Below are 27,964 nucleotides of genomic sequence, written 5' to 3' on the forward strand. Positions count from 1 at the left end.
TCGGACGTTGTGAGGGGAAAAGGGGAGCCTGGCAACGGCCGGGCGGCGTCCTCGCCCTCGCGGAGCGTCGTGAGGGGAAAAGGGGGCCTAACAACCGCGGGGCAGCGCCCCCCTCCTCGCGGAGCGACGTGAGGGGGACGGGGAGTCTAGTAACGGCCGGGCGGCGCCCCCCGCTTCATGGGGCGTCGGGCGAGGGAAGGGGGGCCTAATAACCGCCGGGCGGCTCCCCACTCCTCGCGGGGCGTCGTGAGGGGGAAAGGGGGGGGGGCTAACAACCGCCGGGAGGCGCCTCGCGGGGTTGTCGTGAGGGGGAAAGGCTGGGCCGGGCTCTCCTGCGGGGTGCGGGGGGAGGGCGGGTCCGGCCCCGCGTCGGAGCCCCCGCGCGCCGCCCGTCACGCGGCCCCGCCCGGGGGTGGCGGGGGGAGGCGATTCCGGGCGCTTCGATTGGTCGAGAGGGGGAGGGAGGCCCCGCCCCCGGGGCGCGCGGGGGAGGCGCGCGCGAAGGCGGGAGGCGCGCGCGTGCGCGTGGGTTGGGCGAGCGGTCCTGAGAGCGGCGGGGCGCCGGCCGGGCGGCCTGCCTGCCTGCCTGCCTGCCTCCCTGCCTCCGGGGACCATGGCGGAGGCCGAGGCCGGAGGCCCCCCCGCCGCCCCGCGGAAGAAGGCCCTGTCCCTGCTGGAGGCCGCCCGCTCCCGCTACGAGAGCCTGCAGATCTCGGACGACGTCTTCGGCGAGTCGGGCCCGGACAGCGGCGGGAACCCCTTCTACAGCACCTCCGCCGACTCCCGCTCCGCCTCCTCCTCCGACGACGACGACGAGGCGCCGGACCCCGGGGCGACGGGAGACCTCGGCCGCCAGAAAGGACACCGCCTGCCCACCGATGCGGCAGGAGGAGGAGGAGGAGGAGGAGGAGGAGGAGGGGGGCCCGGGGTCCCCAGGGCGGCGGCTGTCGGGCGTCCGCAGCAACAGCAGCGATCGTCGCCGCCTCCTCCCGGGCCCATGGAGGAGGAGGAGGAGGAGGAGGACGTCGAGGAGGCGGACGAGGAGCGCCGCGGCGGCTGGACCCAGGCCCTGACCGATGCCCCTCCCCCCCGCTTCGAGGAGACCAGCGGTAATCCACCATCACCACCATCCTCATGTCGGGATCGTCATCGCCACCCTCCTAAAGCGCTTGCCCTGTGCCCAGCACTGCCCGAAGCGCCGGGGGGGTGGGGGGACGCAGAAGGTCACCGGGGTGGCCCCCGTGGGGCTCCCGGCCTCCTTATCCCATTTGACAGAGGAGATCACCGAGGCCCAGAGAGGCGAAGGCGGGGAGGCTCACGCTCCGTGGCCCCGTCGTGCATCCCGAGCGCTTAGGCCGGTGCTCGGCACGGAGTCGGCGGGCGGTGAACGCTAGTGAATGAATGGACTGGCCCAAGGTCACCCGGCCGGCAGGTGGAAGCGGGATCAGAACCCACGACCGCTGACGCCCCAGCCCGGGCTCTTGCCGCGGAGCCACGCCGGGGCGTGACCCAACCCTTCTAGTAGGGACCCCCCCCCACCCCCACCCCGGGGCTTCGACTTTGATTCATTCATTCAATCGCATTTATTGAGCGCTGACTATGGGCAGAGCACCGGACTAAGCGCTTGGTACGGACAGTTGGGCGACAGAGACGATCCCCGCCCAGTGACGGGCTCAGACTTTAACAGGCCTCCGAGGGTGTCGTTTTAATGACAGTAATAATAACAGTCTCTGTTAGGGGCTTACTGGGTGCCGAGCACCGTTCTAAACGCTGCGGTCGATGCAGGGTAGTCAGATTGGTCCACCTGGGGCTCCCTTTTTTTCCTTTAAATCCCCCTTTTTACAGATGAGGTGACCGAGGTACAGAAAAGTGAATACTGTTGGTATCTGTTAAGCGCTTGCTATGTGCCAAGCACGGGGGTAGATACAAGGTCATCGGGTAGTCCCACGTAGGGCTCACCGTCTTCACCCCCGTTTTACAGGTGAGGGAACTGAGGCCCAGAGAAGTGAAGCGACTTGTCCGGGGGCACACGGCAGATAAGTGGCGGAGCGGGGATTAGAACCCACGACCCCTGACTCCCAAGCCCGGGCTCCTTCCTCTAAGCCACGCTCCTTGTAATGATGATGATGATGATGGTATTTGTGAAGCGCTTACTATGTGCCGAACACCGTTCGGGGCTGGAGACAGATAGGTGCCTCTTCTCACGTGGCTGCGGGCCGGGACCCCGCTTGGGGAAGGGGGAGGGTGACGGTGTTGGGTTGGAGCGGGGGCGACGAGGTCGGATGCCCCCCCCCCCCCCCCCGGAGGAGCCGTCCGTGGGGCAGGGCCTCGGGGCGCCCTTCGCCTACGAGAGGTCACCGGCCCTCGCTGCCCGTTGGGCACGACAGGCTCGCAACAAGATCGCCGTGGCTTTTGATTGCCGTGTTTCGGGGAACGAGAGTGACGTGCCCCCCTTTGGGCGCCAGGTCAGGATCTGACTCTTAAAGACCCTGCTCCGCACCCTGGTCGTCCGGTTTTCCTCGGGCCGTTGTGCAGGTGCCACAGACCCGCCGGTCCCGGTGAACTGAGGCGGGAGGAGGGGCTCGGGACTGGTTGAGCTCTAACTCGGTATGGTGCCGTCCTCATCCGAGCACCACGAGGCCCTCCCAAGAAGGTGCTGTCAATCCATCGACGGAGCGCTTACTGTGTGCGGAGCACTGTACTGAGCGCCTGGGAGAAGACAGTACGGTAGAGCTGGTAGACACGTTCCTTGCCCACGACGCCCCCCCCAAGGACTGTGTTTTCGAGAGCCCGGGTGCTTACTAGGCTGGCAGTCCCGCCTCAAGCCCTTTACCCAGCCCTCTGCTACGGAAGGAGATGGTTTATCGATGCCAACCGTTCGACTCTCGGGTGTGGGGGGGGCGGGGTTAGGAAAAAAGGGTCGCAAACCACTGGGGGAGTGAATGCAGCCCGAGCTTGCTAAATCGCGGCCAGCTCGGCTCTGCAGTCCCGCTGGCGACGGGGCTCGGCCCTCTCTCTGCACACCCAGCAGCGGGGTAGCTCACGCTCTTACGCTTAAGATGACGGAGAACCAATATTTCCAAAGTCACTTTGCGGTGCGTGGCTCCACCCCTTTGGAGAGCTTTCCGGGCCTTGGAGGGAGGCGGCTGCCCCCCGCCCCCCAAGATACCGTCGGGGCTGGGCAACCTTCCAGGGCCGGTCTGCCCCAAACTGGGGCGTGGGGATGCAGCGAGCCCTCCTCCCGCGTCGACTCTTTCCGCTCTAAATTCGGGCGGCTTTGAGGTACTGTGCAGCCTGCAGATTCACCCCTGCCTGGGCGTGCGTGAGGCGATGCGTGCGTCGGGCGTGATGGTTAGAAAAACCGGAAGAGCACTAGAAACTTCATTTAACCGTATTGAGCACCTGCCGTGTGCGGAGCACTGTACCGAGCGCTTAGGAGAGGACGGTATAGCAATAGACAGGTTCCGAGCTCACAGTCTAGAGGGGGAGGCAGGCGCCCGTGTAAAGAAATGGCCCCCCAGTGCTGGAGTTTAGTAAGAATAACAGTGTGACCAGCGAGTGGGCGTTTGGAGGTCCAGGTGGTGCAGAGGGGGACTTGGGGAAGCGGCACCCCTAGGTGAAACGCAACCTTTCGAAACGAGCGAGCACAGCACTGTCAGAGGCTGGGGCCGCTTCCAAAATCTCACCATCGAGTCCTGCCTCCGACAGGAATGACAGTAAATCCCGCCCCCTCTTTAGGAGCCCGTGGGGATCAACATCGTTAGCGTCCGGGACACTCGCCGTTGCTGAAGGAGCGATGGATTAATTGCGTCGCATCTCTTGGCCCGCCGATTGAGTGACCCTCACTCCTTCGAGCCACATAGGATTTAAGACGAATTACCTCTGTGTTCTGCCCCCTTGCCTCTCGGACCTCTCGGATGAGAGAACGAGGTGGAAGGCTTACTCAGGGAAATTCAGAAATTCCCCCTTCCGCAGAAGCAGAGGGGAAGTCCGAGGTGGCAGGGAGTACTCGGGAGAGGCACCGCCTTCCGGCCGGGTGATGAGCTAATTGCGGCGGCCACGGTCGTCAGGAGGCGGACAGCAGCACCCCGGGGTCCGTGCCGGGTTTGCAAGCGTTAGCCGCGTCCGGGGCTTTGATGCCGGAGTCGCAAGCGGAAACTAAACGCAGACACCATTCGGTATTTCTGGAAGCTTGCCAAGAATTCAGGCCGGCGCGCCTCCCCCTTCATCCCACCTTAGCATTTCAGGTCTTGCGGTCACCCATTCCGCCAGGACTTCTCTGCAAAAATCAGATTACCAAAGGTAGACTCTGCTAGATGTAGGGACCTTCTCAGTAGCTGCGGTTCTCGGGGTGCTGGGGCGGGCCCATTTCGGGGTCCAGCCCGTGCACGGTGTTTCCTCAAGCCCTGACATCTCTCCCCGAAGCCAGAAGCGAGCAGGCCTCCGGCGGCCACGGGGAGCGGATGTGGGGGCCGGCGGACTGGTGGGGTCGGCGGGGCGGCCGCCGAGGACCACTTGGGTGCCGGGGGGTGGTCGGAGGGGAAAAGAGAAGAGGCTTTAACTGCACGGTGCTCACCACATTGGAAGGGTTTTCCTTCTTAGAAAAAAATCAGAAGCTCGATAAGAGTTTTGCTTTGTTTGTGGAGGGAAGAGTTATAAAATTGTAAGATAGATGTAAACTCCTACATGGTGTCTTATTAACTCGATTTCACTCTATCAAGGGCCTAGTACAGTGCTCTGTACAGAGTATGCGCTCAACAGATATTACCGATTGACTGAATGGCTGTCACCCAAATCAGACTAGGAAAGTCTCTCTGACAACAACAGACATCTCTCCTCTCTGCCTCCTCTCTCTCCTTTCTTTATCTCTCTCTCTCTCCTTCCCCTTCCCAAGCCCTACAGGGGAGGTAGGATTTCTCCCCTCATGGGACTATTTAAATAGAATTGTAATCTCTCTGCCGATGACGACGGTGGAGGCGGCGACAGCCGCAGCAGGCGGCCTTTCGGCAGCTGGAGCCTTCAGCCTCCTGGGCCTGCAGGCTCGTGCCGGGAGTTTTCCGGGAGTAGTAGCCGGCCTCGGCTCCCGGCTCTTCCGAGCCATCTGACGTGATCAGCTTTTTAGTGCTGTGCTGTGAGTGAGTAAACCCTGCCTGGTGGCCGTCCCTGGCTTTCCCCTGTAATTTCAGAGTGCGCCCAGGTCCTCCCTGCAACCGTGGGTCGGGACCGTCCCAAGTGGTGCAGGACGGAGGGCTCTCTGGATGAAGGTGGCCGAAAATCAGTCAACCCGCTGGGCCTCTGCCAGGAACGGGGGGCCGGGCAGGCGGCGACTGTAGTCCGCCACCGGAGCCTGACTGGATGTGAGCCGGGAACAGGGCCCCACGGCCAGGCCCGCTGTCTAGGAATCACAGGGAGAAAAGGGGGAGAAAGGGAGACACAGAGGACCATTTCTGTGCTATTAAGACTAGTTCTCTGCCCCTCCTCCCTCTCTCTTTTCCTTCGCAAAATGAGACACACAGACACATGCACGCAAGCACATACACACAACCCCCTCTCCCAGGGAGCCAGCTGCCTCCATAATCTGGGCGTCCAGATGGACTCCTCCCACGCTCCGCCTTCAGCCCTGGGGTTGGGAATGGGGGCTGTGGTTTCTCTGAAATCCCTTCCCCGCTCCAAACGAGCCGAACGGGCTCCAGCTCTCGGGCACGTAAGATCCTGCTCTCTCGAGCCCACTCTCTTTCCTTGCGCTCCCTCTCGGGCGCCAGCCCGAGCCTCTCTCCCTGGGTTACGCGGGACCGCTCCCTCCCCAATATCCCAGCGTGTTCCCTCAGATCAGGCACCGCCTGAGGATGATGCAAACTGATGTGCCCGTCAAATGGCCCGAGGCCACCCTCCTGCCCAGAATCCCATCTGCCTGGCTATTTCTGGGACCTCTGTAGGAGCTCAGAGCCTCTTCATCTCCGTAGTCATTCACTGGTTCTGCAGAGGGCCTTTGGGAGAGTGAATCATCATTCCCCGGAGCCCTTTGGGATCCACTCCAGGCTCTCGGAGGCTGCTCATTCCAGTTTTGCAGACAGAGAATTTGAGCAGCTGCTTTGGGGAAGGGTCCAAACAGAACACTTTGGGGACCATGGGATCAGTGAGCCAGAGAGTCCAAAGGCAGGGGAGAGAGTCAGGGGTGTTGGATGGTCCTTGCTGGGTCTCGGGGGAGAGAGTCAAGGATGGAGATGGGAGAGTCGGGTGTTGGATGCTTCGTGCTGGATCACTGGAGGGAAAGAACCATTGTGTGGCTCTTCCAAGCTCCTGTTGGAGGCAGAATCCTGGGCTAGATAGACCAGGGGTCTGACCCAGTGATGGCGTCGCACATCCTCTTCTGTTTGTCTCCTTGCCCGTTGCACCTGCCTGCCCTGTAGGGACAAGAGAGCGTGAGCGATGCCGCTCAAATCACAAGCACCGGAGTACCTGTTACTCTGTCTAAGTTCTTGGCCCCTTTATTTCCGTGCCCGGACCGAGGCTCGTCCGATGTCCGCGGCCGGAGACTCTGTTATCTGAGTTCGGCATAAAACTGGGAAACCCTCCGTTTGGCAGGGGTGGTGTAGAGAGCCGAATTCGAAAATGACTTGTGAAGGGAGAGATTTGTGGGAAGTGTGATTGAAAATCTAATACAGTATCTAGGAAACGTTTTGTGTTGCCCGGCTCCAGATTTCAAAACCAGCGTTCCCCCTGGCGTGGAGGGAAATAACGTTGGCGAACCGAGACCGAGATCGCTCCTGCTCGCCTGTTTCCTGGGCAGTCAGGACAGGACAGGACGCTAGGGTCTGAGCACCGTTTAGCCTCATTTGGAAATGACAACAACGATAATAATGATGATGACAATTATGGCCTTTGTTAAGCACTTGTGTCATGCGCCACCATACCAAGTGTTGGGTAGTCACGGGATAGTCAATCAGGTGGGACATATTCCCTGTCTCAAATGGGGCTCAAAGGCTAAGGGGAAGGGAGACTAGGTATACCACTTGTCAGCTGTGTGACCAAGTCACTTAACTTCTCTGTGCCTCAGTTACCTCATCTGTAAAATGGGGATTAACTGTGAGCCTCATGTGGGACAACCTGATTACCCTGTATCTACCCCAGCGCTTAGAACAGTGCTCGGCACATAGTAAGCGCTTAACAAATACCAACATTATTATTATTATTATTCCCATTTTACAGATGAGGAAACAGGCCCAGAGAAGTGAAGTAACCTAACCAGGGTCTCTCAGCAGAAAGGTGGCAGAGCCAGGATTAGAACTCACGTCCTCTGACTCCCAGGCCTGAGCTTTTGCCACTGGACCTCACTACTTCTCAGTGGGGAATGGGAGTCCTACTTTTTTAGCTGTTTTAGGCAAGGACGGGCATGAAGGGAGGCACACGTGAGATGGTGACTGTGACCCAAGACAAGCTCTGTCACCCGAACAAATCACGGTGTGTCCTCAGACCCACTTGGGACGTTTTGAGAGGGTTTTCAATTCTGTGGTACGCTCCTGCAACCGGGGACCCGTGGGAGGTTCACTTTAGATTCTGGAAAGGCATTTGTTTTAAATGAGGTTTCACTGTCCACAGAGCAGCGTCTTAGTCCGAAACCCTGAGGAAGGAAATGGTGGTTAGAACAATTAGGTTTCCAAAACAGTCAGGTTAAAGACCAACCTGAGAGAAGGCCTAACTAGCTCTTAAAAACTAAAAAGATGAGGAGGAGAAAGACTTTATCTTCCCAAAGGGGAAAGTTGTCCCCGAGATGTGGTCCCACTTCTCGTAAGCACCTCGGAGAAGCAGCGTGGCGCAGTGGAAAGAGCACGGGCTTTGGAGTCAGGGCTCATGAGTTCGAATCCCAGCTCTGCCACTTGGCTGTGTGGCTGTGGGCAAGTCACTTAACTTCTCTGTGCCTCAGTTCCCTCATCTGTAAAATGGGGATGAAGACTGTGAGCCCCACGTGGGACAACCTGATTCCCCTATGTCTACCCCAGCGCTTAGAACAGTGCTCGGCACATAGTAAGCGCTTAACAAATACCAACATTATTATTAACATTATTATCACCTGCTCTGGGGCCTGTCTGATGAGCTATCAGGAAGGACTTTCCCCAAGATGCGTTTTCAGACGACCGATTGGAACTTTATCCCCCTTGAAAAAGAGCCGGGGGTGGGTGTGGGTGGGTGGGTGTGGGTGTGTATCTTTTTTAATGGTATCCGTTAAGCTCTTACTATGTGCCAGGCACAGTACTAAGAGCTGGGGTAGATACAAACTAATCAGGTTGGACACAGTCCTTGTCCTACATGGGGCTCACATTATTAATCCCCATTTTACAGATGAGATAACTGAGGCACAAAGAAGTGACTTGCCCGACGACAGACAGCAGATAGGTGGCAGAGTCGGGATTAGAATTTCTTTATTTTTATTTTTTATGGTGTGTGTTAAGCACTTACTATGCGTCAACCGCTGTTCTAGGCACTGGGGTAGGTGCAAGTTAATTAGGTCTCCCAGAATTCCTGTCACGCCAGGGGCAGAACAGGTGTTTAATCCCTATTTTGCAATTGAGGAAACTGAGGTTCCGAGAAGTTAAGTGACTTACCCAAGGTCATACAGTGAGCGGTTGGCAGAGCCAGATTTAGAACCCAGGTCCTCTGACTCCTAGGCCTGTGCTCTATCTTTTAGGCTATGCTGCCGCTCTGATGTCGAATGTATGTCACTTTTATGAGCCTCCAAATGACTGATGGTGGAGAGCCTTCTGTACGCCTATCAGAAAGACAGTTGGCAGTGGTGAGAGTCTGCTAGCAGCCCTGGCTCTGCTCCTTGTCTGCTCTGTGACCGTGGTCAAGTCACTTAACTTCTCTGTTCCTCAGTTTCCTCATCTGTAAAATGGAGATTAAATCCTACTCCCCCCTACTTAGACTGTGAGCCTCGTATGGAGCAGGACCCTGTCCGACCTGATTATCTTGTATCTACTCCAGTGCTCAGTACAGTGCTTGGCCCAAAAGTAAGGACCGGTAAATAAAAATGACAAGAGTCCGCCATCACTGGGAAGGTCAAGAACAAAACAAGCTCTAGCAGGTCGTCTTGGGAAATGGAGGGATCGGGTTGGGATCGGCTGCAGCTCTGGGGAGCCAGCCAGGTGGCGAGGGCGAGGGCGAGAGCTGCAGATCGCATTGACGCAGCTGGCACGGCTTTTCCTTGGCCAGATCCTGCCCCCCTGGCACCTGGCCCCGAGGCCCCTCTGCATGCTTCTGTATGCGTGTGTGTAGGCCAGCGTGTAATCCGGCCCTCAGTCAGCCTGCAGGAAGCCTTGATGCAAGAAGTTGGATGGGAGATTGCGAGGAGGACAGGGTGTTTTATGTTTGCCGTAAATAACCCCGGGTTTCCGTGACCAAATGCCCAGGCAGGAGAGACTCTGAGAGTGGCCAGGTTTGGCTGGACCCAGTGAAGCTTTTTCAGGTTCTGTTCCCGCTTTTATCCATTGGTTCTTGGCAGCGGCTTTGGTGCCTGATGGTCCTGCTGAGTTTAAACATGTAATGTGGTTTGTGTGCTCTCTTTTCTTTCTCTCTCGCTCTCTCTCTCTGTCTCTCTCCCTGTCTCTCTTTCTCCTTTCCTTCCCCCTCCTAGTGGCATCATTCAGCCAGAGCCGAGCCCATCCGTCACCAGGTGCCAGTCACTGTCCGCTCACACCAAACCCCTCCTGGCTCAGAGCAGGCATGCGGGCGCCGGGGTGGGTGGGGCAGGCCCCGGTCTAAGCCCCTGCAACTCTTTGAGGGTGGGAAGGGGAGAAGGGTGGTTTCCCCAGAGGAACGGGACAGTCGTAGGTTGTTGGGCAGTGAAGGGTTGGACTAGGTCGGGCATCAGGGCCCCTCTGGGTGGGGATCAGCCCGTGTAGGGAACACCGCCCCCCGGGGCCTGGGCTCCTGGTGGCTCTGGGCAGGATTCGTCAGGTCGGCATTCCCTTCGGCATCCCAGGACCCCTACCCCTTCGCAGACCCCAGAGTTAGGCAGCTGCCCAGAGCCGGCGAGGAGGTTCGGCCCCGGGGACTCGTCGACTAGCTGACCGGGGACCTCCGGGGCCGAGCGGACGTCATCCTGTATTCGGGTCCCGTGGGGTCCGGGTCTGGACGACTGACCTGCCGCCCTTCCCCCAGGTGGAACTTCCCCTAGCAAGCGTTCATCAGCGTCCCTGGGCACTGATTGGAACTGGCCAGGAGGAGGCCTTTAAAAAACAGATCCAAAACACTCAGCCGATCTTTGCTCGGGGGAAGGCGTTTATCCGCGACCAGCTTCCCAGACGGTTGTCATCACCCGCCTGACGTGGGGCCGGGGAAGGGGTCTAGTAAGAATCCATCAAAGGGGTCCAGTGAAGGGGACCAGGGGACAAGTTATTCCGTGGATTTGCTCCCCGAAAGCCGCCGTGGCGGCCAGCTGGGCCTGCACTCCACCTGGCCCCCCGTACCCTATCCCGCAATGGCCAGGGCCACCAGCCCCGCACCTGCTGCCTCCCCCAGCTGGGCACAGCCCGAGCCCCGCCCCCAGCAGCCCGACGTTTAGCTCTGTCCAGCCGGCGGCCGTCAAGAGGGATCGAACTCCAGAGGACCCGGAGGTCAGGCTGTGTCTCGTCGGGCTCTGGAAAAGGGCCGAAACTCTCTCCCTCCTCTCGCCTCAGAGAGGGCCTCCTCTGCCCTCCCCACCTCCCAACCTCTCTGAAACCAGAGCCCACCGTCCCGCCATCATAGAGGTGTGAAACAGAACCTCCATTAGGCCGAGGTAGACCGCGGGTTCCCGGCGTCCGCGCCTGAGGCTGAGTGGCACTCTTCCACCGAGACACCGTCAACGGTAAAGCCTGCGCGGGCAGCAGGTCCGCATCCGGACGGGGTCTCCGTCTAACCGACTCCAGCAGACAGAATAAAACTTTCTTTGGTGAGAGGGACTCTAGGGACGAGGCTCGCTTTCCAGTTGGTGGGGGGTGGGACGGCAGGAGAGAGAGAAGTTGGGGGCCGGAAAGCCCTCCCCACACCCTCAGTCTTGCCTGGTGGGGTGGAAGGAGCCACCGGGCAGGACTGGGTTGGTGGGGTAGGGAACGGCAGGGATTAGCATCCCCATTTTACAGAGGAGAAAGTGAGGCCCTGGGACCTGAAGTGACTCCCCAAAGTCACCCAGCTTTCTCCACTAGGCTCTGCTGTTTCTCTGTCAGGGTGAGCTCTAGCCAAACCGAATGGAGAAGCTCTCCCCCACGAAGAGAACACAAATACACAAACAAGAGAGAGATCTAAAACCTAAAGGACAGAATAACAGTTATGGTATTTATTAAGGGTCAAGCACTGATATAAGCACTAGGATGAATGCAAGTTAATTGGGTTGGACACAGTCCCTGTGTCCTGGCATGGTTTGGGGTTTTTGGGGTGTTGTGGTTTTTTTAGTGGTACTTGTTAAGCGCTACATGGGGCTCACTGTCTAAGTGGGAGGGAGAACAGGGTTGAAACCCCCATTTACAGATGAGGAAACAGGCAAGTCAAGTGACTTGCCCCAAGTCACCCAGCAGGCAAGCGGTGGAGCTGGGATTAGAACCGAGATCTTCCGACTTTCAGGCCCATGCTCTTTCCACTAGGCCACACAGCACCTCTGAAATATGAAAGATTATAAAAAGACAAATGGCTAAACTCCAGTTCCACGGTATACAAGGCTATAGTCACTGAGAGTATTACAGGAGTGGCTTTGGGGCTGACACCAAATAATAATACCGATGGGATTTATTAAGCACCCACTGTATACCAAGCACCGAAAGGTACCGGGGAAGGTGTGAGATAATCAGATCGGAGTCCACCCCACCTGCGTAGAGTCTCCGATTATGCGGGGAGGGCTTCTTGGTGAAGGTAGGGAGCTTCTGTGGAGTGAGAACCATGGAATGTGGGTATTTGCTCTATGGAAGTTTTGCCGTAGAGAGGCAGCACGATCTAGTGGATAGAGCAGGGGTCTGGGAGTCAGAAAGGATCTGGGTTCCAATCCCGGCCCTGTAGCCTTGGGCAAGTCATTTCACTTCTCGGTGCCTCAGTTTCCTCATCTGTAAAATGAGGATTAAGACAGTGAGCCCCGTATGGAACATAGATTGTGTCCAATATGATTAGTTCAGTGCCTGGCACATAGGTAAGTGCTTAACAAATACTGTTTAAGAAAATAAAGGAAAAAGCCCAGTCACCCTATTGAAAAGATTTTTCAAGCAGTTCCAAATCAGTCACTGCAAGCTCCTTGAGGGTAGGGATCGTATATATTTACTAGATTGGACTCTCCCAAGTGCTTCATACAGGGTTTTACACATCGTAAGCACCCAATAAATACCATTGGTTGGGGGGGGGGGGTGTTAAGTTTTTTTAAAGGTATTTGTTAAGGGTTTACTATGTGCCAGAGTTGTTTGATCAAGGAGAATAACCACAGTTCCTTTAGTTGCTTTATTTTTGGTAGATTTGGGTTCATTCAAAGGGTTCAGGGTGGGCTTCTTTGCTCCACTGCAAACCGCAGCTTTTTCTTTGGTGTTTGTAAACAGACAGACAGAGGCTTTGTTTATTTTTTAGGTGGTGCTGGCTCGAGGAAGGGCCGATTCTCTTTGGACATCAGAATTTTGAGCTCCCTTCTTTTAGATTAGTTCCTACAGCCTCCCTTTCTCACCTACCAGCCCGTAAACCTTTTTTTTTGGTCATGCAGTATTGTGAGAGGTTAAGAGCCACACTGAGATGGTCATTTCCACCTCACACAAGTGGAGTAGCTCCGGATTAGGATTCCTGCAGATGGCTCTTCCTGCTCCCCTGTGTCCCTCTGGTCGCTCAGTGAGTCTCTTGCTTGGTCATTGCTGGGTCCCTTGCTGGTTTGTTGCCGAGAACCTCGTTGGGTCATGACTGGGTTCCTGGATCTCTCGCGGTGTCAGTTCTTGGTCCTTGAATCCCTCGCTGGATCATTGTTGGATCCTTTTCTGGTTCACTGCTAGACCGTAAGCTCGTGTGTTGCACTGTGTTTTAGAAAGTGATCTGGACCAACAAAACCAAGTATGGATGGGAGAGGAGAGAGGTTGGAGGCAGGAAGGTCAGTGGAGGAGGCCGACAGAGAGTCAGGCTGAGCTGCCGCCAGTGCTCGGACCAGGTTGTCGGCCGACCGGATGGAGAGGAAAAAGAGCAGGGCCAGGAAATGTGGAAGAAAAGCTCAAGGGATTCAGGAAGAGACTGAGGGTAAAAATCAATTACGGATAGGAGGAAGAGGAGAATGGAAAGATGGATATGTGGATGAGTCAGTGCTTCGGTAGTGGAGTGTGGGAGTCAATTATGGGTGGGTATGAGGGGATGGGCTGAAAAGCTAGCTGGAGGGCAAGATAGGGAGAGGAGTTGAATCCTGAGATTGCAGCTGGTTGGCCCCATCCCAGCTTCAACACTTCAAATGACACCCCCTCCCGGGGACTTGAACCCTGGGGCGGAAGAGACCTCCTCGTGCTTCGGAGAAGAAGAGGCACAAGGTCGAGTTCCCTTTCTGGCGGATTGCTTCTGGTCTCTGGGCGCATAGGGAAATGTAGCAGTGTTTCAGGTGGGGGAGGTGGAAGAGTTGAAATCTGTCTTTTTTCTTTTTTTTTTTGTCTGAGCAAGTATCCATTTTTAATAGCTCCTCCACGCCCCCTCCCCCAAGCCCTAGTCGGGTTCAGGGAGAAATCGCATTGCAGTTCCGTGGGGCAATTTAGGATGGCTCTTACGTTGCCCAGAATAATCGCCCTTTAAAAAGGGAAATGGATCCTAAGCCCAACTTCTCTCGAATTTGGTGGTGAGACTGGGTGTCTGGGCAGGTGCCACACATCTGGCAGGAAGGGTTGGAAATCTCATTTGGGTATATCTAGACCCCAAGGGCAAAGCCCCTGTTTGGTGGGGATCTGGGGCAGGGCAGCCCCCTAGCCGTCCGAGACTAAGAAGTGAGCATTCGATAGGGATGGGGCAGTCCCTTACCAGGGTGGTAAGGGAGGTGGGGAACCTGATTTTGGAAGGGCAGAGCCCTCATTCATTCCCCAGGCCCCGTTATGCCCCTCCCCTCACCCCTCTAATATTCCAGCTCCTCTCACCAGCACTGTCTCTAGCCCCAACCTCACCTTTCCCAGGTGAGGCTGGGTGAGTGGGGCAGGGGAGGAGCAGAAGTCCGCATCCACCGAGCCCCAGGGAGGGCAGTGGCTGGAGGAACTCTGGGGTCCTTGAGGGCAGGGAAGCAGTGCTTAATACAGTGCTCGGCACGCAGTAAATGCTCACTGAATATAGGATGATATTTTGATAGATTGATCGATTGAGGGCCTTTCCACGCTTCACGCCCTGGGCTGCCTGCATCCCTCATTTGAAGAGGAAAGCTTTCTCTGGCATCTCACTGAGAGCTTTCTCATTCCCTTGATTGGCCCAGCCGTTTCCAGAGATAGCCAAGGTCGGGGAGAGAGGGGACCCAAGTGGCTGTTGGTGGTGAGACAGGTATTTAGTATGGTGCTTCCTCCGCACCCAGTAAGCACTCAATAAATACCGTTGATTGATGGCCTTCTTTCCTCCTAACAGAGTTTAGCACCACTTGGAGCACTGTGCCTACCTGCATTTCAGGCTGCAGGGGGGCTGCCCTCTGCCAGAGGGCTGCCAATAGTCAGATTGTGGGCCCGTGTCCGGATGTGGCGAGACAAAGGGTGCGATGCCGGTTCCCACACTCTCTCTGGCCCGTGACCGCCGGTGGCTGCCTTCTTGGGGCCGTGGCCTCGATTCTTTGAGGTCCTGCCTCCCGTTTCATGATCTTGAAAAAGCTTCTGCTCCAAGACAGCTCACAGCTGAGCCCCGACTCCCTGTACGTAGGCCTCTGCCGCCCCAACTCTCTCTCCGGAGGGCTCCCCGGTCGTGTGACGACCCATAAATGGGTAGAGAGGGTCCGGGCTCGGCCCCTTTCCAAACCTTTTTCTGTTTCGCGACGCGGTAGAGTCAGTCGAATGCTCCTCTAACCCTAAGCTGGATACCTGGCCCCTGTTGCCTGCACAAGCTCCTCAGGCACGCTAAGCTGGGCACAGATCCAGGGCTTTCTCCTCTGTATAGCCCCCCCCACCCCCCCACCCCTCCGAGGGCACAATCCCCAGGCATAGAACGACTGCAACTGAGGGTGCATGGGGCCTCAGCTAGGACTCTGGTCTTCCTCGAAATGGGGAGAGTTTTTGCTTGACCAAACTCAAGGCGGCCAGGCATAGGGCTAGATCTCACTTGGGCCCAGGGTTTCGGCCTCTGCTCCGGGCTCCAGACAGGACCGCTCCTGACCGTGTCCTCCATTCTCCATTTCAGGTCCTACCCGTAAAATGCCTCCCAACGCCAGGGCCGTGGACTTCTTCCAGCTCTTCGTCCCCGACAACGTCCTCAAGAACATGGCGGTGCAGACCAACATGTACGCCAAGAAGTTCCAGGAGCGGTTTGGCAGTGACGGAGCCTGGGCTGAGGTGACCCTGCCCGAGATGAAGGCTTTTCTGGGCTACGTGATCTCCACGAGCATCTACCACTGCGAGTCGGTCCTCAGCATCTGGAGCAGCGGTTTCTATAGCAACAAGAGCATCGCCCTGGTCATGACACAGGCCCGCTTTGAGAAGATCCTCAAGTACTTCCACGTCGTCGCCTTCCGCTCCAGTCAGACCAGCCACGGCCTCTACAAGATTCAGCCGTTCCTGGACTCTCTGCAGAACGGCTTTGACTCTGCCTTTAGACCTTCCCAAACACAGGTATGGGGGTCACCCTTCCCCCCCCCCGCCCCCCTCCCCCCGCTGGTCTCAGGAAGGGACATCCTGAGCCCGAGGCTCCTGGCCCCATCGAGTGCCGTCAGGCACCACTTGGCCAACGGCACTGTGTGCGCAGCACTGTCCTCCTCGTTTGTAGGGGGCAGTTCCGTGGAGGGAGATCTTTTTTCCCTTAACTTAGCACGTGAACTCCTTGGAGGCAGAGTTCCTGCCGCCTAAAAGCCGACAGGAGGTTGAGCTGGCAGAAAACATTAGCAGGCTCACGAGGGGTTGGGTTCATTTCACAGACTGGTACCCCGGGCTAATTCACCGCGGAGGGAGTCGGGGATGGAGAGGGAAGAATCGGCTATATTGGGAGGCCTGTACTGACTCACTGGTGGAGTGTCGGGGCTGGAGAGGGGAGAGTCGGGGTGTTGGACCGTCTGTGCTGGGTTACTGGATGGAGAGTCAGGTGCGCTGGATGGTCTGGTTAGGTTTAACAAGAAGTATCAGGTTCAAATAGGTGAATAAGTTGAATATACAGATAAAAATGAAGGCCCACCTCTATCTGTACATGAGAGTGCAAAGGGGGGAGGGTGGTGAACTTTCCGGGGACGTGGGCCCTCCACGAAGCCATGGCTCTGCCCTGCCTGCCGGCTCAAAGTTTCTGTGGACCCGTGGGGGTTGAGGACACACAGGATGGTGAGGGCACGGGCAGAGGGGAAGCAGAGACCGCTGAGGTACCCGGTGTGTGGGGACAAATGGAGCAGCGACCGCTTTCAGGAACAACCCCTTCATCCAGAGGTGGTTGGGGGAAAAAAAAGTAGCGGCCATAGTATCTATTAAAAGTGCTTACTGTGTGCAGAGCACTTTATGGCATCTAGGGAAAGAGTACACAGATGGGAATTGGACTCAGACCCTGTCCCTCGAGTTGCTCACAGCTCAGACATTCTTCCTGAACCACTGATTTTTGGGTGTGGGAGCCAGGTCAATCTGAACCCAATTCTACACTAAGTGCTAGTGAAACGGGTTGTCATTACCATGGCACTGATTCAGCACTTAATAGGTGCCGAGCATTGGGCTGAACTGTGGGGTGGACACAGTCCCCATCCCCCAGGGGGCTTGCAGTCAAAGGGGGAAGAAGAGCAAGTATCCGATTCCCCATTTTACAGCTGAGAGTCTTGCCCCAGAAGGCCAAGGGCATTGCGAGGTCTAGAGTCTGGGTCTCCTGACTTCCAATTCTATAAGCCATCCACTAGACCACACTGCCTCTTCTGTTTCTCTCCTGGTGGCCCCAGAGAAGGCAGGAGAAAAACAGCCCACAGCAGAGAGAGAGAGAAAGAGGCCGCCCTGGGTCAGTTCTGCCCTCCTTCCCCTCTCCCTCGCCACCACCAGCAAACCCCATTGGCCTCTGCTAGGGGAAGGGAAGAGATAGGGGCTTTGCGCCCAAAAGGGCCAGCTTCTGGCAAGGGGGAGGCCGGAGGCCGGGAGAGCCCGACCCTGGCGCCCAGAGGGCACCATTCCCTGTTCTGTCTGCTCCTCCGACCTGTCTCCTGACAGGTGCTCCACGAACCCCTGATCGACGAGGACCCTGTGTTCATCGCCACGTGCACAGAGCGGGAACTGCGCAAGAGGAAAAAGCGGAAATTCAGCCTGTGGGTGCGACAGTGCTCCGCCACGGGCTTCATCAGCCAGGTGAGTCCCGTCGCCGGACTGCGTGCCGATGGCCCGACCCACGTGCCCGTGGTCGCCACCGCACCACCCCTGCGCCAGCCCAGGGGAAACGGGGCATACGTCGGCGACGGCCTGCCGTTCCTGGCTCATTTCCTGCCGAGCCTCCCACGAGGGCTGCCGCAGCTCAGCCTCAGGCGGCGAAAGCCCTGCCTCCCTCAGGGGCCGGTGGGAGGGGAGGTGAAGCCAGCCAGAATCCACACTGGCCCGGAAGTGGGATCATCCAGTGGGTTTGGCCAAAAAACACGTAGAACGCCTTCCGCCTGTTCTCACACCCCAATGGCGAGGCTCTCCGGGGTGCCGAAGGACGGCATCCGTTCAGGGGCTCGGGGGGTGGCTCCCGGCAGATTCCGGGTAATAAGGTGCCCGTGATGTCACGGCGCCGCATGACGCAGTCCCCCGTGGAACGTTGTAATTTCATGTGTGCTACTTTGTGGACATCCCAAACCTCGAGCGATTCTCGGGGTGGGGGGCCCGATCCTCCCTGAATTGTTCATGTTATTTTGTTCTTCCGGGTCCTGGTGAACGAGGGTGTCGCTGCCCACCCACGGAGCTTGGCCCCGAAGCCGGGCGGAGGGAAAGAAGCAGCCGGAGGCTGGAAGTAAAATACCAGACGGGACAGACCGGCTGGCAACGGGACTTTGCTTTAGCTAGTTGGGGTTGAATCAGGCCGCCTTCTGCCCGGTGTCACCTCGCGTTGCAAGCCAGCAAAGCGTTCTGACATCCCAAGCATCTTGGTGTGCCGCTTCGGTGCGTTGGCACTACCTGTCCTCGGGACCGTTGCGGAAAAATATTCCGCTGTCCCAAAGTGGCCGACACCTCCAGCTCCCGTCTCTCCTCTTGCCCCCTTGGTCTGGCATCTGTGGACTCATGCGTGCTCTCAGCGGATGTCCCAAGGTGTTCCAGACCTCGAAGCCCGAGCGCTCAGAACGCTGGGGGACATCCGCTCGTCACTCCCACCTTATCTCCTGCCCCACTACCCGGGTTCCCAGTGGGGGAGAGGTTGGATCCCCTGGTTCCCGGTCGGGTCCTCCAGTGACTCTGGACAGAAAACACTAGAACTCTTTCCGTGTTTCCCCTGCTTCCCGATGCGAGAGAGGTCGGGTCCCCTAGTTCCACAGTGGGGAGAGGTTGGGTCACGCGGTTCCCCGAGGAAAACAATAGGGTCCCTCAGCTCTCGGTGGGGAGAGGTGGAGGCCGGAGCACGGGTCGGTGTCCAGCATCCTGTTTCCACTCCAACGGCACGGCCAGTCCACCCCGGCGGAAGCGCCCGGGCCCTCAGCCGGCGGCCACTCTTCCCCTCGATCGGGCCTCCCGCTGCTCAGCCCTCGTCTTCCCGGAGCGGCCCCGGCCCTCCCAGGAGCGAGGAGGCGGGCAAACCGCTCCCGGCGACGTCCCTGGGGCCCCGCCACCCCGCCCAGCTCTCCCCCGCTGCTCTCCAGAGCCGTGGTCGGGCTCACGCTGCCAATTGAACGCTCCCTCCCTCTTCTCCCGCTCCCCAGTCCAACTGCTCTCCAGACTGTCTGTGTGCTCGCAAGCTGTTGCTGCAGTTGCACAGGCAGAACCGCCCACGTGGACCCCAAAAACAGAATTTCCTCCGGTCGTCAAAACACCTGACCCCCCCTCCCTCTCTCCACATTCGGGGTCCGTATTCTGGCACCGCCGTCGGTACGGTGGCCGCCCACGCCGTCACCAGCAGTGCCGCCGGTGCCGCCACTGCACTGCCAGTGCACTGCACCGCACGGTCACCAGCACCGTCACCACAAGTAGCCGCTGGCAACACCGCCCCCGACGGCCCCTCGCCCGTCGTCTCTCCCGGACAGTCACTGAAGGAACCCAAACGCTCGCATGGAGAGGAAGGGACGGAGCTGGGGAACGCCGAGGAAACGTCAGGAGGGTTTAGCTACCCACTGGTGGCGAGATATCAGTCGCATTTTGGGAGAGAGCAAGGTGTCAAAATGCCGAGCCTCTGGGCTGCAACCCGTGACTCCCCCTGGGTCTTCCGGTCTGTCCCCGATTCTCCCTTGAGTCGCGTCCTGCAACTGAGGGAGATTGCCTTCCGAGACGGTTGGGCCCGTTAGGAAGATTATGCACCTCAAGGAGTCGGTCCCGGAGGTGTGTCCGCTTCAGAGACACCGTCCAGACCAGGACCCTCAGGGAGAAACGGGGCAGAACTAGGTGCCCCGGCAGAATCCCGGGATCCGGGCAGCTCAGGGTCTCCGCAGCCTTGCGTCCGTTCCAACCTTACTGACCCACAGTCCGGGCCTGAAGCAGCACCCTCTCCAGATGGGGTCGAGGCCGGAGGCTGTCTGCCGCTTGCCCACGGAGCCGTGCGTGTCGGGGGGAGCGGGGAGGGAAGGGTTGGAGAGAAAGTTAATGGTCACCCTTCAGGGCTCCGAGCCCACCTACGGAAGCCAGGTCCCGCTTGCCACCCTGATCTAGGCATACATAGCACGAGACTGGCCAAGGGGGCTAGGCAGGGGTGCACACCCTCGCCTCCCCACTTTGCTCCACCACCCCCACCCAGCACCCCCCAGTGAGCACGTTGCAATAGCAGCTGCTTTGTCGCAGGTGGCCGGCGTGCGAGCTCGGTACGCTCCCAGGCCTGGTCGCGGAGGCAGGGTGGTTGCCGTAGCCCTAGTAACCACTTCCCAGAGCGAGAAGTCGGGCCGTAGCAACTGCGTGCCATAGCAACCTTGTGCCAGAGGGATCTGGTGCCAGAGCAAGGGGCGGTGCCATGGCAACCCCGTGCCACAGCAAGGAGCTAGACCAGCTGGGGAGAGAAAGGAACAGGGAGTGTTCAGAGTCATTTCCCCAGCCGGGACCCAGGCCATCCTGTGCAAACTGCCCCCCCTCCCCGAGACGTCCCCCCACGGCCCCTTGGGTGCCTTCAGTCGAGCCTCTGTGACACCTTTGCCAGCAGAGCGGAGCCCGGGTTCTCCTTCTGACCTCGAGGCAGACTCCGCGCTGTACGTGGCGAGGACGCGGTTGCCGGCGGCTCTCCCGGCTCTGTGTGTGCGTGTGTGCTCTGCCTCCCTCCCTCCTTCCCCCCATCTGCGCTTCAGCTTCGGGGCTCCCCAGTCTCTGCTGTGAGAAGCGGTGTGGCTTAGTGGGTAGAGTGGAGGCCTGGGAACCAGCGGGTCTGGGCTCCAAAACTGGCTTTCGCCACTTGCCTGCTGTGTGACCTTGGGCAAGTCACTTCACCTCTGTGCCTCAGTTTTATGGTCTGGAAAATGGGGATCCGATACCTGTTTTTCCTCCCTTTTAAACTGTGAGCAACATGTGAGGCAGGGACTGTGTCTGACCTGATTATCTTGTCAGTGCCTAGGACATAGTAAGCATATCCTCCTCCTCCTCTGTGGCTGCCCACCCCCATCTGACGGTTTGACCGCCCCCCCCCCGCCCCCCCCCAACGACAGAGGATCGGCCACAGACCGGGGGTCCTTCTCCAAGATCCCCGGCCAGGCCAGGCTGCCAGAGCCATGAAACCGCCTCCTCATCAGTCTCTCATTTGGGCTCCTACCAGCAGCATGGCATAGTAGATACAGCACGGGCCTGGGAGTCGGAAGGTAATGGGTTCTAATCCCGGCTCTGCCCCTGTCCGCTCTGTGACCTTGGGCAAGTCACTTCACTTCTCTGTGCCTCAGGTACCTCATCTGTAAAATGGCAATTAAGATCGTGAGCCCCATGCGGGACAGGGACTGCGTCCAACCTGATTTGTTGGTATCCACCCTAGCGCTTAGTATGGTGCCTGGCACATAATAAGTGCTTAACAAATACCATCTGAAAGAAAAAAACAGAAGCTCTCAGGCTCAGGAGACCCAGGATAGGACAAGGCCGGCGAGGGGTGACTTGGCCAGAGCTCAAGGGAAGGGGTGGCTGGAGCCGTGGGAGCTAACAGAGCTTCCGCGCCACAACTGCCCTGCTGACGGTGCTCCCTGGGGCCACCCCGGGGGCATATCTTTGTTAAGATCTACGTCCACCTGAAGGAAGGCGCCGGCGCCGATGGGCTGGACGCTCTGAAGAACAAGCCGCAGCTCCACAGCCTGGTGGCCAAGAGCCTCTGCCAGAATGCGGCCGGCAAGAATTACATCATCTTCACGGGCCCCAGCATCACCAGCCTGACCCTGTTCGAAGAGTTTGAGAAGCAAGGTGTGTGCTGGGCAAGGGGGTCACGGGGCGGTTGGCCTGGGCAAGTAGCCTTCTCCTCCTCACCATCCCTGGTGCCAAAGTCCCCCGTACTCCTTTCATCCCCTGCCAGGCCGGGACTCAAATTACTGGGAAAAGGGTGCCATCCGGGGTGGGGGATGAGCCGTGTGGGCGGGCGCACACGGTCCGCCCCCCCATACTCACACACAAACACGAGGGCACTCCTGCCTGAGGTAGAGGCAAGCCTGGGTTTCCTGATCCTGTCTCACCCCCATCCCCGCTGCGTTTATTAAACTGACAGGGTGACTGGGATCGATCAGTCCAAGGTATGTATTGAGCACTTACTATGTGCAGAGCACTGGACTAAGTTCTTGGGAGACTACAGTACATCAGAGTTGGTAGACACGATCCCTGCCCACAAGGAGCTTCCATTCTAGAGGAGGAAACCGACGTTCGTAGAAATTCTAGATAGGGTCGTAAAGCCTGTGGGTGTTCCGCTTTCCCCTCTCCTCTCCCAGCCATTTTGTCCCTACCGTACACCACAGTTCCTCCCTCACTCTGCCTTCTCCCTCTGGACAAGAACTCGTGGGCACTCTCCCTCTCTCCTCTACCCGGTGGTCCCATGGGCTGTGCCTTACTGCCTCTGCCTCATGTCTCTGACCCTCTCATCTCATTTTTGTGATCTGCCATGTGCCCCCACCCTCTTTCCTTCCAACCACTTGCACACCCTCTGTCTCTGCCCCCTAGTCCTGGTCCTATGGGAGGGGCTGGGTCACCCCACTCCCTGGCCCTTGCCATGCCCCTCCCACCTTGTACTTCCCTGCTACTCCCCCTCGAGGTTCTGTTTCCTCACCCCCCCTCCGCTGCTCTCACGCTCTCGGTCTTCAGTTTCCTGGCCGCTTAGGCCAATTTCCCACCCTTCCCTCACTCCGTACCTCTCTGATGGGAGAGATGACACAAGGGGGGAATTGGGTAGTTGATACCAGAATGTGACTTAGGAGAGACCTCAGCTTGCTGGGACCTCAGGCTAGAGCTGGGTTGTCCAGAGGCTTTCCTGCTCGGGACGAGGCCTCCGGCCTCCTCCCCCATGCCTCTTGGCTCACTCAGCCGTGGCTCACCGGGCCCGCTGTCTCCCACAGAGATCTACTGCTGTGGCCTGCTCAGCTCCAGGAAGAGTGACTGCACGGGGCTGCCCCTGTCCATGTTGGACAGTCCCGAGGCCCCGCAGGCCCGGGGCCAGTACCGGATCAAGATGAAGGGGAACATGTCCCTGATCTGCTGGTACAACAAGGGGCACTTCCGCTTCCTCACCAACGCTTACTCACCGACACAGCGAGGTGAGTCGTGCCGGCAGGCCCTGTTGCAGGATGGGGGTGGGTGGGCGGTGGCGCGGCGGGCGGCAGACGTTGAGCTGAGGGGGACAGGGTCCGTTCAGCATATCTCAGGGGGCTCTTTCCCAAGTCAGCCGACTGTGAGCCCCATCGAGGCCTCTGAAAGCCCATCCGGGAAACTCTGGTGCAGCCGACCGTGCTCGGAGCCTCCCCTGCTTCGAGACGCAAGCGTGGACGGAGGGCTTTGCCGGCCCAGCAGGGCTGAGCTCCACAGAAGGTTCGAAAGAGACGGACGTTGGGTACCAGCAAGGGCCGAGGAAACGCAACACGTGGCCACAGATGTTCCCCTGCTCCACGGAACCAAGCGCCGGGGCAGAATCCTACTCCACCAGGGCCAGAGGGAGACGATTGGAAGGAAACGGCAGAGTTTGGCAGCAGCTCGTTGTCCAACTCCACCCCAAGTTGGAGTTCGGATGCCACGACGCTCCCCTTGACCTAATCGGATGCGGCATCTTCCGGGCACGGCGCCCTGTGGTCACAGAGTTGGGCCCGGCTGCAAACAGTCCGCGACAAAGCACAGCTCAAGTGACCCGGAGCCTGGTGGAGAGAAGTCACAGTCACCCATGAGTCCTTATATGCAGTCACGCAGCTCCAGAGTCCGTCCCCACCCCCTTGTCACCCTCACCCTTCTAGAGCGGGCAGGTCGCGAAGCGGTGCCCCATGAGGAGGAAGCGCTATATGGGAGGAAGACCCGGGCCGACCTCCACGGCGTGGGCCGGGGTCCCCGAGTCCAAGAGGCCTTCAGGAAGCAGGAGAGGCGCGGGGGCCCCTAGGCCCACCTGCCTACCTCCGAGCACCAACTCGGGGCCTGGGCCCTGCCCGCCAAAGAGTCCCTGACCCCTTTAAAGACCCGTGAGCCCTCCCGGAGACCAATGACCCCACCGAGAGGGGAGTTTTCTAACCTTTTCCCTTCCCTGGGCAGGAGTCATCATCAAAAGGAAAAGCGGCGAGATCCCATGTCCGCTGGCAGTAGAGGCTTTCGCGGCTCACCTCAGCTACATCTGTAAATACGACGACAAATACAGCAAGTAAGTAAGTGCGTCAGACCTCGGTCCCGGTGACGTGAGAGTGGGGGCTGCCACGGAGGAGGGAAGTCTCTCCTCTTCTGACACCCCGACCGTCCTCAAGTCCTATTTTGGGGAGCAAGAGCCGCAGGAACCCACCCCGTGGCTTCTAGAGTGGGGAACTCAGACTTGCGGCCACATCTGCCTGGCGCCGGGAACACCAGTAGGTCCAGAGGGGTTTGGGGATTTCCACCGATGAGCGTCTGCGCTGGGTCACCGCAGGGAGAGTTCGGGATGGAAGGCCCGGGGAGGACCGTCAAGGCTGTTGGATGATCTGTGCCGGGTTACTGGGGGAGAGTCGGGGATGGAGCGGGAGAGTCGGGGGAGTTGGGTGGTCCATTCCTGGCTATGAGAGTTGGGGCCCAGGAGGGCGACGAGGACCCAGCTCCTCTAAGATTCTTGTCAGCACCCAGAAGGGCGAGCCAACTTTGTTTGATCCAAGTTATCAGGACTCGAGTACTCATCCCAAACGAACAGGGCTTCACCTTGGCTTTGGGCTGGGGGCTCCATCCTGGAGCGAGGGGAGCAATAATCCTCACACTCACAGAGCGACAGCCTGGACCACCAGGCCTGGAAACCCTGTGCAGGGTGGGGAGGAGGGACGGCCCTGGGCTCAGGAGCACCCCCCACACACACATTGCCAACCAACCCCATCCTCTACCTGTGGGCTGTCTCCTAGAGCTGAGACACTGCCCACTCCTTGCACATGGTCACAAGGCATGGTGACTGAATGAGGGTTCTTCGTAAATCCCAAAATCCAGAAATTTTCCCTTCTGAAATGAATTTAGCATTTTCGAGGCTTGTGGGGTAGGGGGTGTCCAGTCCTAGTTTCTTAGAGAAATGAGTCGGGGGGTGGCAGTCGGGTCTGGCCCTCCAAGTCCAGACCCCGGTCATAAACCGACTCTTTCCACTTGCTTCCTGTTCCGACCGGAAAGGCCCGGGGTCAGAGACCGGCGGCCGATCGGTCGGCCCGCGGGGCCGCCCGGCCGCCGGCTCCCGCTGATCCCGCCCGGTCTGTGCCCTCGCAGGTATTTCATCTCCCACAAACCCAACAAGACGTGGCAGCAGGTGTTCTGGTTTGCCGTCAGCATCGCCATCAACAACGCCTACATCCTGTACAAAATGTCCGACGCTTATCACGTGCAGCGCTTCAGCCGGGCGCAGTTCGGCGAGAGACTGGTCAGGGAGCTGCTGGGCTTGGAGGACGGCTCCCCGGCCCACTGATGCCGCGGCCCGAGCCGGCGGCCGCGGAGGAGGAGCAGCAGAACCTGCCTCTGTGGCCTGGAGCCGGGGACCCCCTACCCCCGGCCCCCGAGGTCCCCAGGCCCGTGCTCACTGCCCGCGGGGACCCCAACGGGAGAAGGCCGGGGCCCGGAGCGCAGCTGGCACTCGAGAGGAGGAGCCTCCGCGGCCACGGTAGGAGGGCCCCGCGGCCGCCCGCCGCCGCCGCGCCTCCCTCCCCCTCTCCCTGCGGCCTTGCCGCCAAAGCGTGGCATTTTGCTGCGGTTGTGCCGGTTAGTTTCCCTGGGCGAACGTGAAGCTGGGTACCAACCGGGCGTGATGAGGGGGTTGACGCCGGGGTGTTCATGGTGCCAGTGGCCTCCCTGACCTTCACAGCCTCCCCAGAGATTGAGCCTTTCTACCAGGGTCGGGGCAGGGCAGCACATCTGGGACGACGCGGCAGGGCGCCTGGGCTGCCCATTTAGGGCAAACGAGGCACCGCTGCCTCTAGCCGCTCCCGTCCACCTGACGGGTAGGAGTCAGGGACGGTCCCTGGTGGCACCAGGCCGCGGACTTGACCTGTGTCTCTCCGGGCTCTTCTACTTGTCACTTGGCACCTTGGGGAGCGGATGTCTTCCCCAGGCGCCTCCCTCCTGCTGCTTCTCCAAAGCTCCTGTCGCCCACACGGCCCTGGGCAGGAGAAAGGGATCTGGCCCCCCTCCCCCATGCCAACCCCGGGGGCGGGGGAGAGGGCCCCGACATCTTCCCCGTTGCCCTCCGGGGCAGGAGGGAGTGGGTCCGGCCCCCTCCCCGCAACTCTTGCCTTCCACCGGCTGCTGGAAACTACAGCTTGGTCCCAGCTGGTGTGCTTCTCGAAAGAGGGCGCCTGCCCCCCTTAAAGGAGAAACCCCGAGCCCGCCTCGTCCCACCCCCGTACCCTTAATGGTCGGAGGCAGGGCCGCAGCCCCCGACCCGGCGGTGGAGGGCAAGTGTAGGATGTTCGCAGCAGCCGCTGCAGCTCTTTCATCGGTGTGTCGGCGAACCGAGGCACAGGTGCGGCCTCTCCAGAGGGAAACAGCGCTCCAGGCTTGGTGGGGTGGGAGGGGAGAGAGAGTGTGTGTTGGGGGGGACAGATTCCTCCCTTAGCCCAGGGTCAGCCCCGCATTGGCCATGAGAACGGTTGCACCCCTGGTGGAGGGGTCGGGGGGTATCTCCCGGGTCGGCCCCGCCAGCAGCGGCGCTCAGCGAGCTTCCGGCCGCCCCCGTCCCCTAGCCCGGTTTATCCTCCCGGGCAGCGGGAGCCGGGCCCCGGTGCCCTCTGGCTCCTCGCCGCGCCAGGCCCGGCGAGTCCAATTGAGCGGGCCGGGGCCAAGCGCCGGACCAGAAAAACAGCTACTTTTCAGAAGAGCAGAGCCCGGATGAGACCCAGCCCTTCCGCCGAGCAGATTCAGGGAGGGAAACCCCCGGCTGCCAGCGGCGGACGACGGGCGGATCGGACCCCGGGCGGCGGCCGGGCACACACGGTACAGCCCAGTCGAAGGGATTCCGTCTGGTTGTTAGGCTGCCGCCATTAAAGGAGCAGGTGGTCAGAGGTGATGGGAGCCGAGCCGCGGGGGGCGGATCCGAGATTGAGCGTCAGGTCCCGGGGCTGCTCTCGGCCAGGGCGGGCGGGCGGGCGAGCCCCACTACCTGTGCCTAACGGGCGAAGGCCTGGCGGCCCCCTTCTGGCTCCCGGGGACGAGGCCGGGACGGGCTCCGTTGGAGCCTGAGCCGTACGCAGGCGCAGCGTGAGCACGCCCACCCGGCGGGGACGACCGGAGCCCAAAACCAAGCCAGGTCGCGGGGACCGGGGCTGTGGGCCACCCCAGGTTGGCCCCCCATCCCCGCCCGCTTCCCAACTCTGGAAACGAGAGCAAGAGGAAGGAAGAGGCCGTCGTTCCCTGCCAAAGCTATGCGAGCGGACCCGGGTTCCCCCGGCCTCCCAGCCACGCGCAGCTCTCATACCTGGTGCCACGTGGGGCCGAGACCCCCCCCCCCCGCCGCGGGCTGCCCGCCCCACCCCCGGGGCCAGGATCAGGGTGGCGCCTGCCGGAGGGGTGGGGAGGGGGTCTTCCTTTTGTGCTACTTTTGCTTCTTTCTTCGTTCCGTCCGGGGCCGCGGAGAGACGCCCCTAACCCCGAGTCTGTGCCCGCGCCGCCGCGTGCTCCATCCCACACTGCCTCCTCCCACACCGTTGAGATCAAGCACTTTTGGTGAAGTTTCGGTTTGACACCAGGCACGCTTGCAATAAATTTTTACAGATTTTGTACACCGTGAGCTAAATTCCGAGTCCGGAAACGTGTCGTGTGGCGGAGAAGTTTGATTTATGATATCACGCGGATCTCGTCTTGTGGGTTTCTTCAACAAAGTTTGTTTACAGTCAACGACTTTGAAATACAGTCGACTAGAACGTCGTGTCTCCTCTGGTGTCTTTTTTAGGGCGGGAAGTGGGTGGAGAGGGAGGAGGAGGCAGTCGGGAGGCCAGCACACACTCCGGGCGGGGAAAGGAGCGAAGTGAGCTACGGTGTGTGGTCTGGGCCGAAGTATCGCCGCCCCCTCCGGTCCCGTCGCTAAGGGGCGGAGCAAGAGGAGGGTCTCGGGTCGAGACGTGACTGTT

At 59.4% G+C, this 27,964-nt stretch overlaps 1 protein-coding gene across 1 annotated transcript; it reads left to right on the forward strand.

The window, feature by feature from the left end:
- The first annotated feature begins 532 nt into the window (after positions 1-532).
- Positions 533-27,761, forward strand: PGBD5 (piggyBac transposable element derived 5). The gene is made up of 7 exons (XM_007664734.3): positions 533-1,109; positions 15,331-15,758; positions 17,313-17,447; positions 21,455-21,635; positions 22,772-22,969; positions 23,946-24,051; positions 25,116-27,761. Exons 1-7 carry the CDS (start codon positions 614-616, stop codon positions 25,309-25,311), a joined length of 1,740 nt encoding a protein of 579 aa, XP_007662924.2. The 5' UTR covers positions 533-613; the 3' UTR covers positions 25,312-27,761.
- The last annotated feature ends 203 nt before the right edge of the window (positions 27,762-27,964 follow it).

This window comes from Ornithorhynchus anatinus, chromosome 19 (genome assembly GCF_004115215.2).
Source record: "Ornithorhynchus anatinus isolate Pmale09 chromosome 19, mOrnAna1.pri.v4, whole genome shotgun sequence".
Lineage (NCBI taxonomy): Eukaryota > Metazoa > Chordata > Mammalia > Monotremata > Ornithorhynchidae > Ornithorhynchus > Ornithorhynchus anatinus.

Coding starts and splice junctions, on each gene's coding strand:
- PGBD5 (XM_007664734.3), top strand. CDS start 614: ATGGCGGAGGCCGAGGCCGGAGGCCCCCCCGCCGCCCCGCGGAAGAAG. Junction 21,636..22,771: donor CGAAGAGTTTGAGAAGCAAG/GTGTGTGCTGGG, acceptor TGTCTCCCACAG/AGATCTACTGCTGTGGCCTG. Junction 22,970..23,945: donor TTACTCACCGACACAGCGAG/GTGAGTCGTGCC, acceptor TTCCCTGGGCAG/GAGTCATCATCAAAAGGAAA.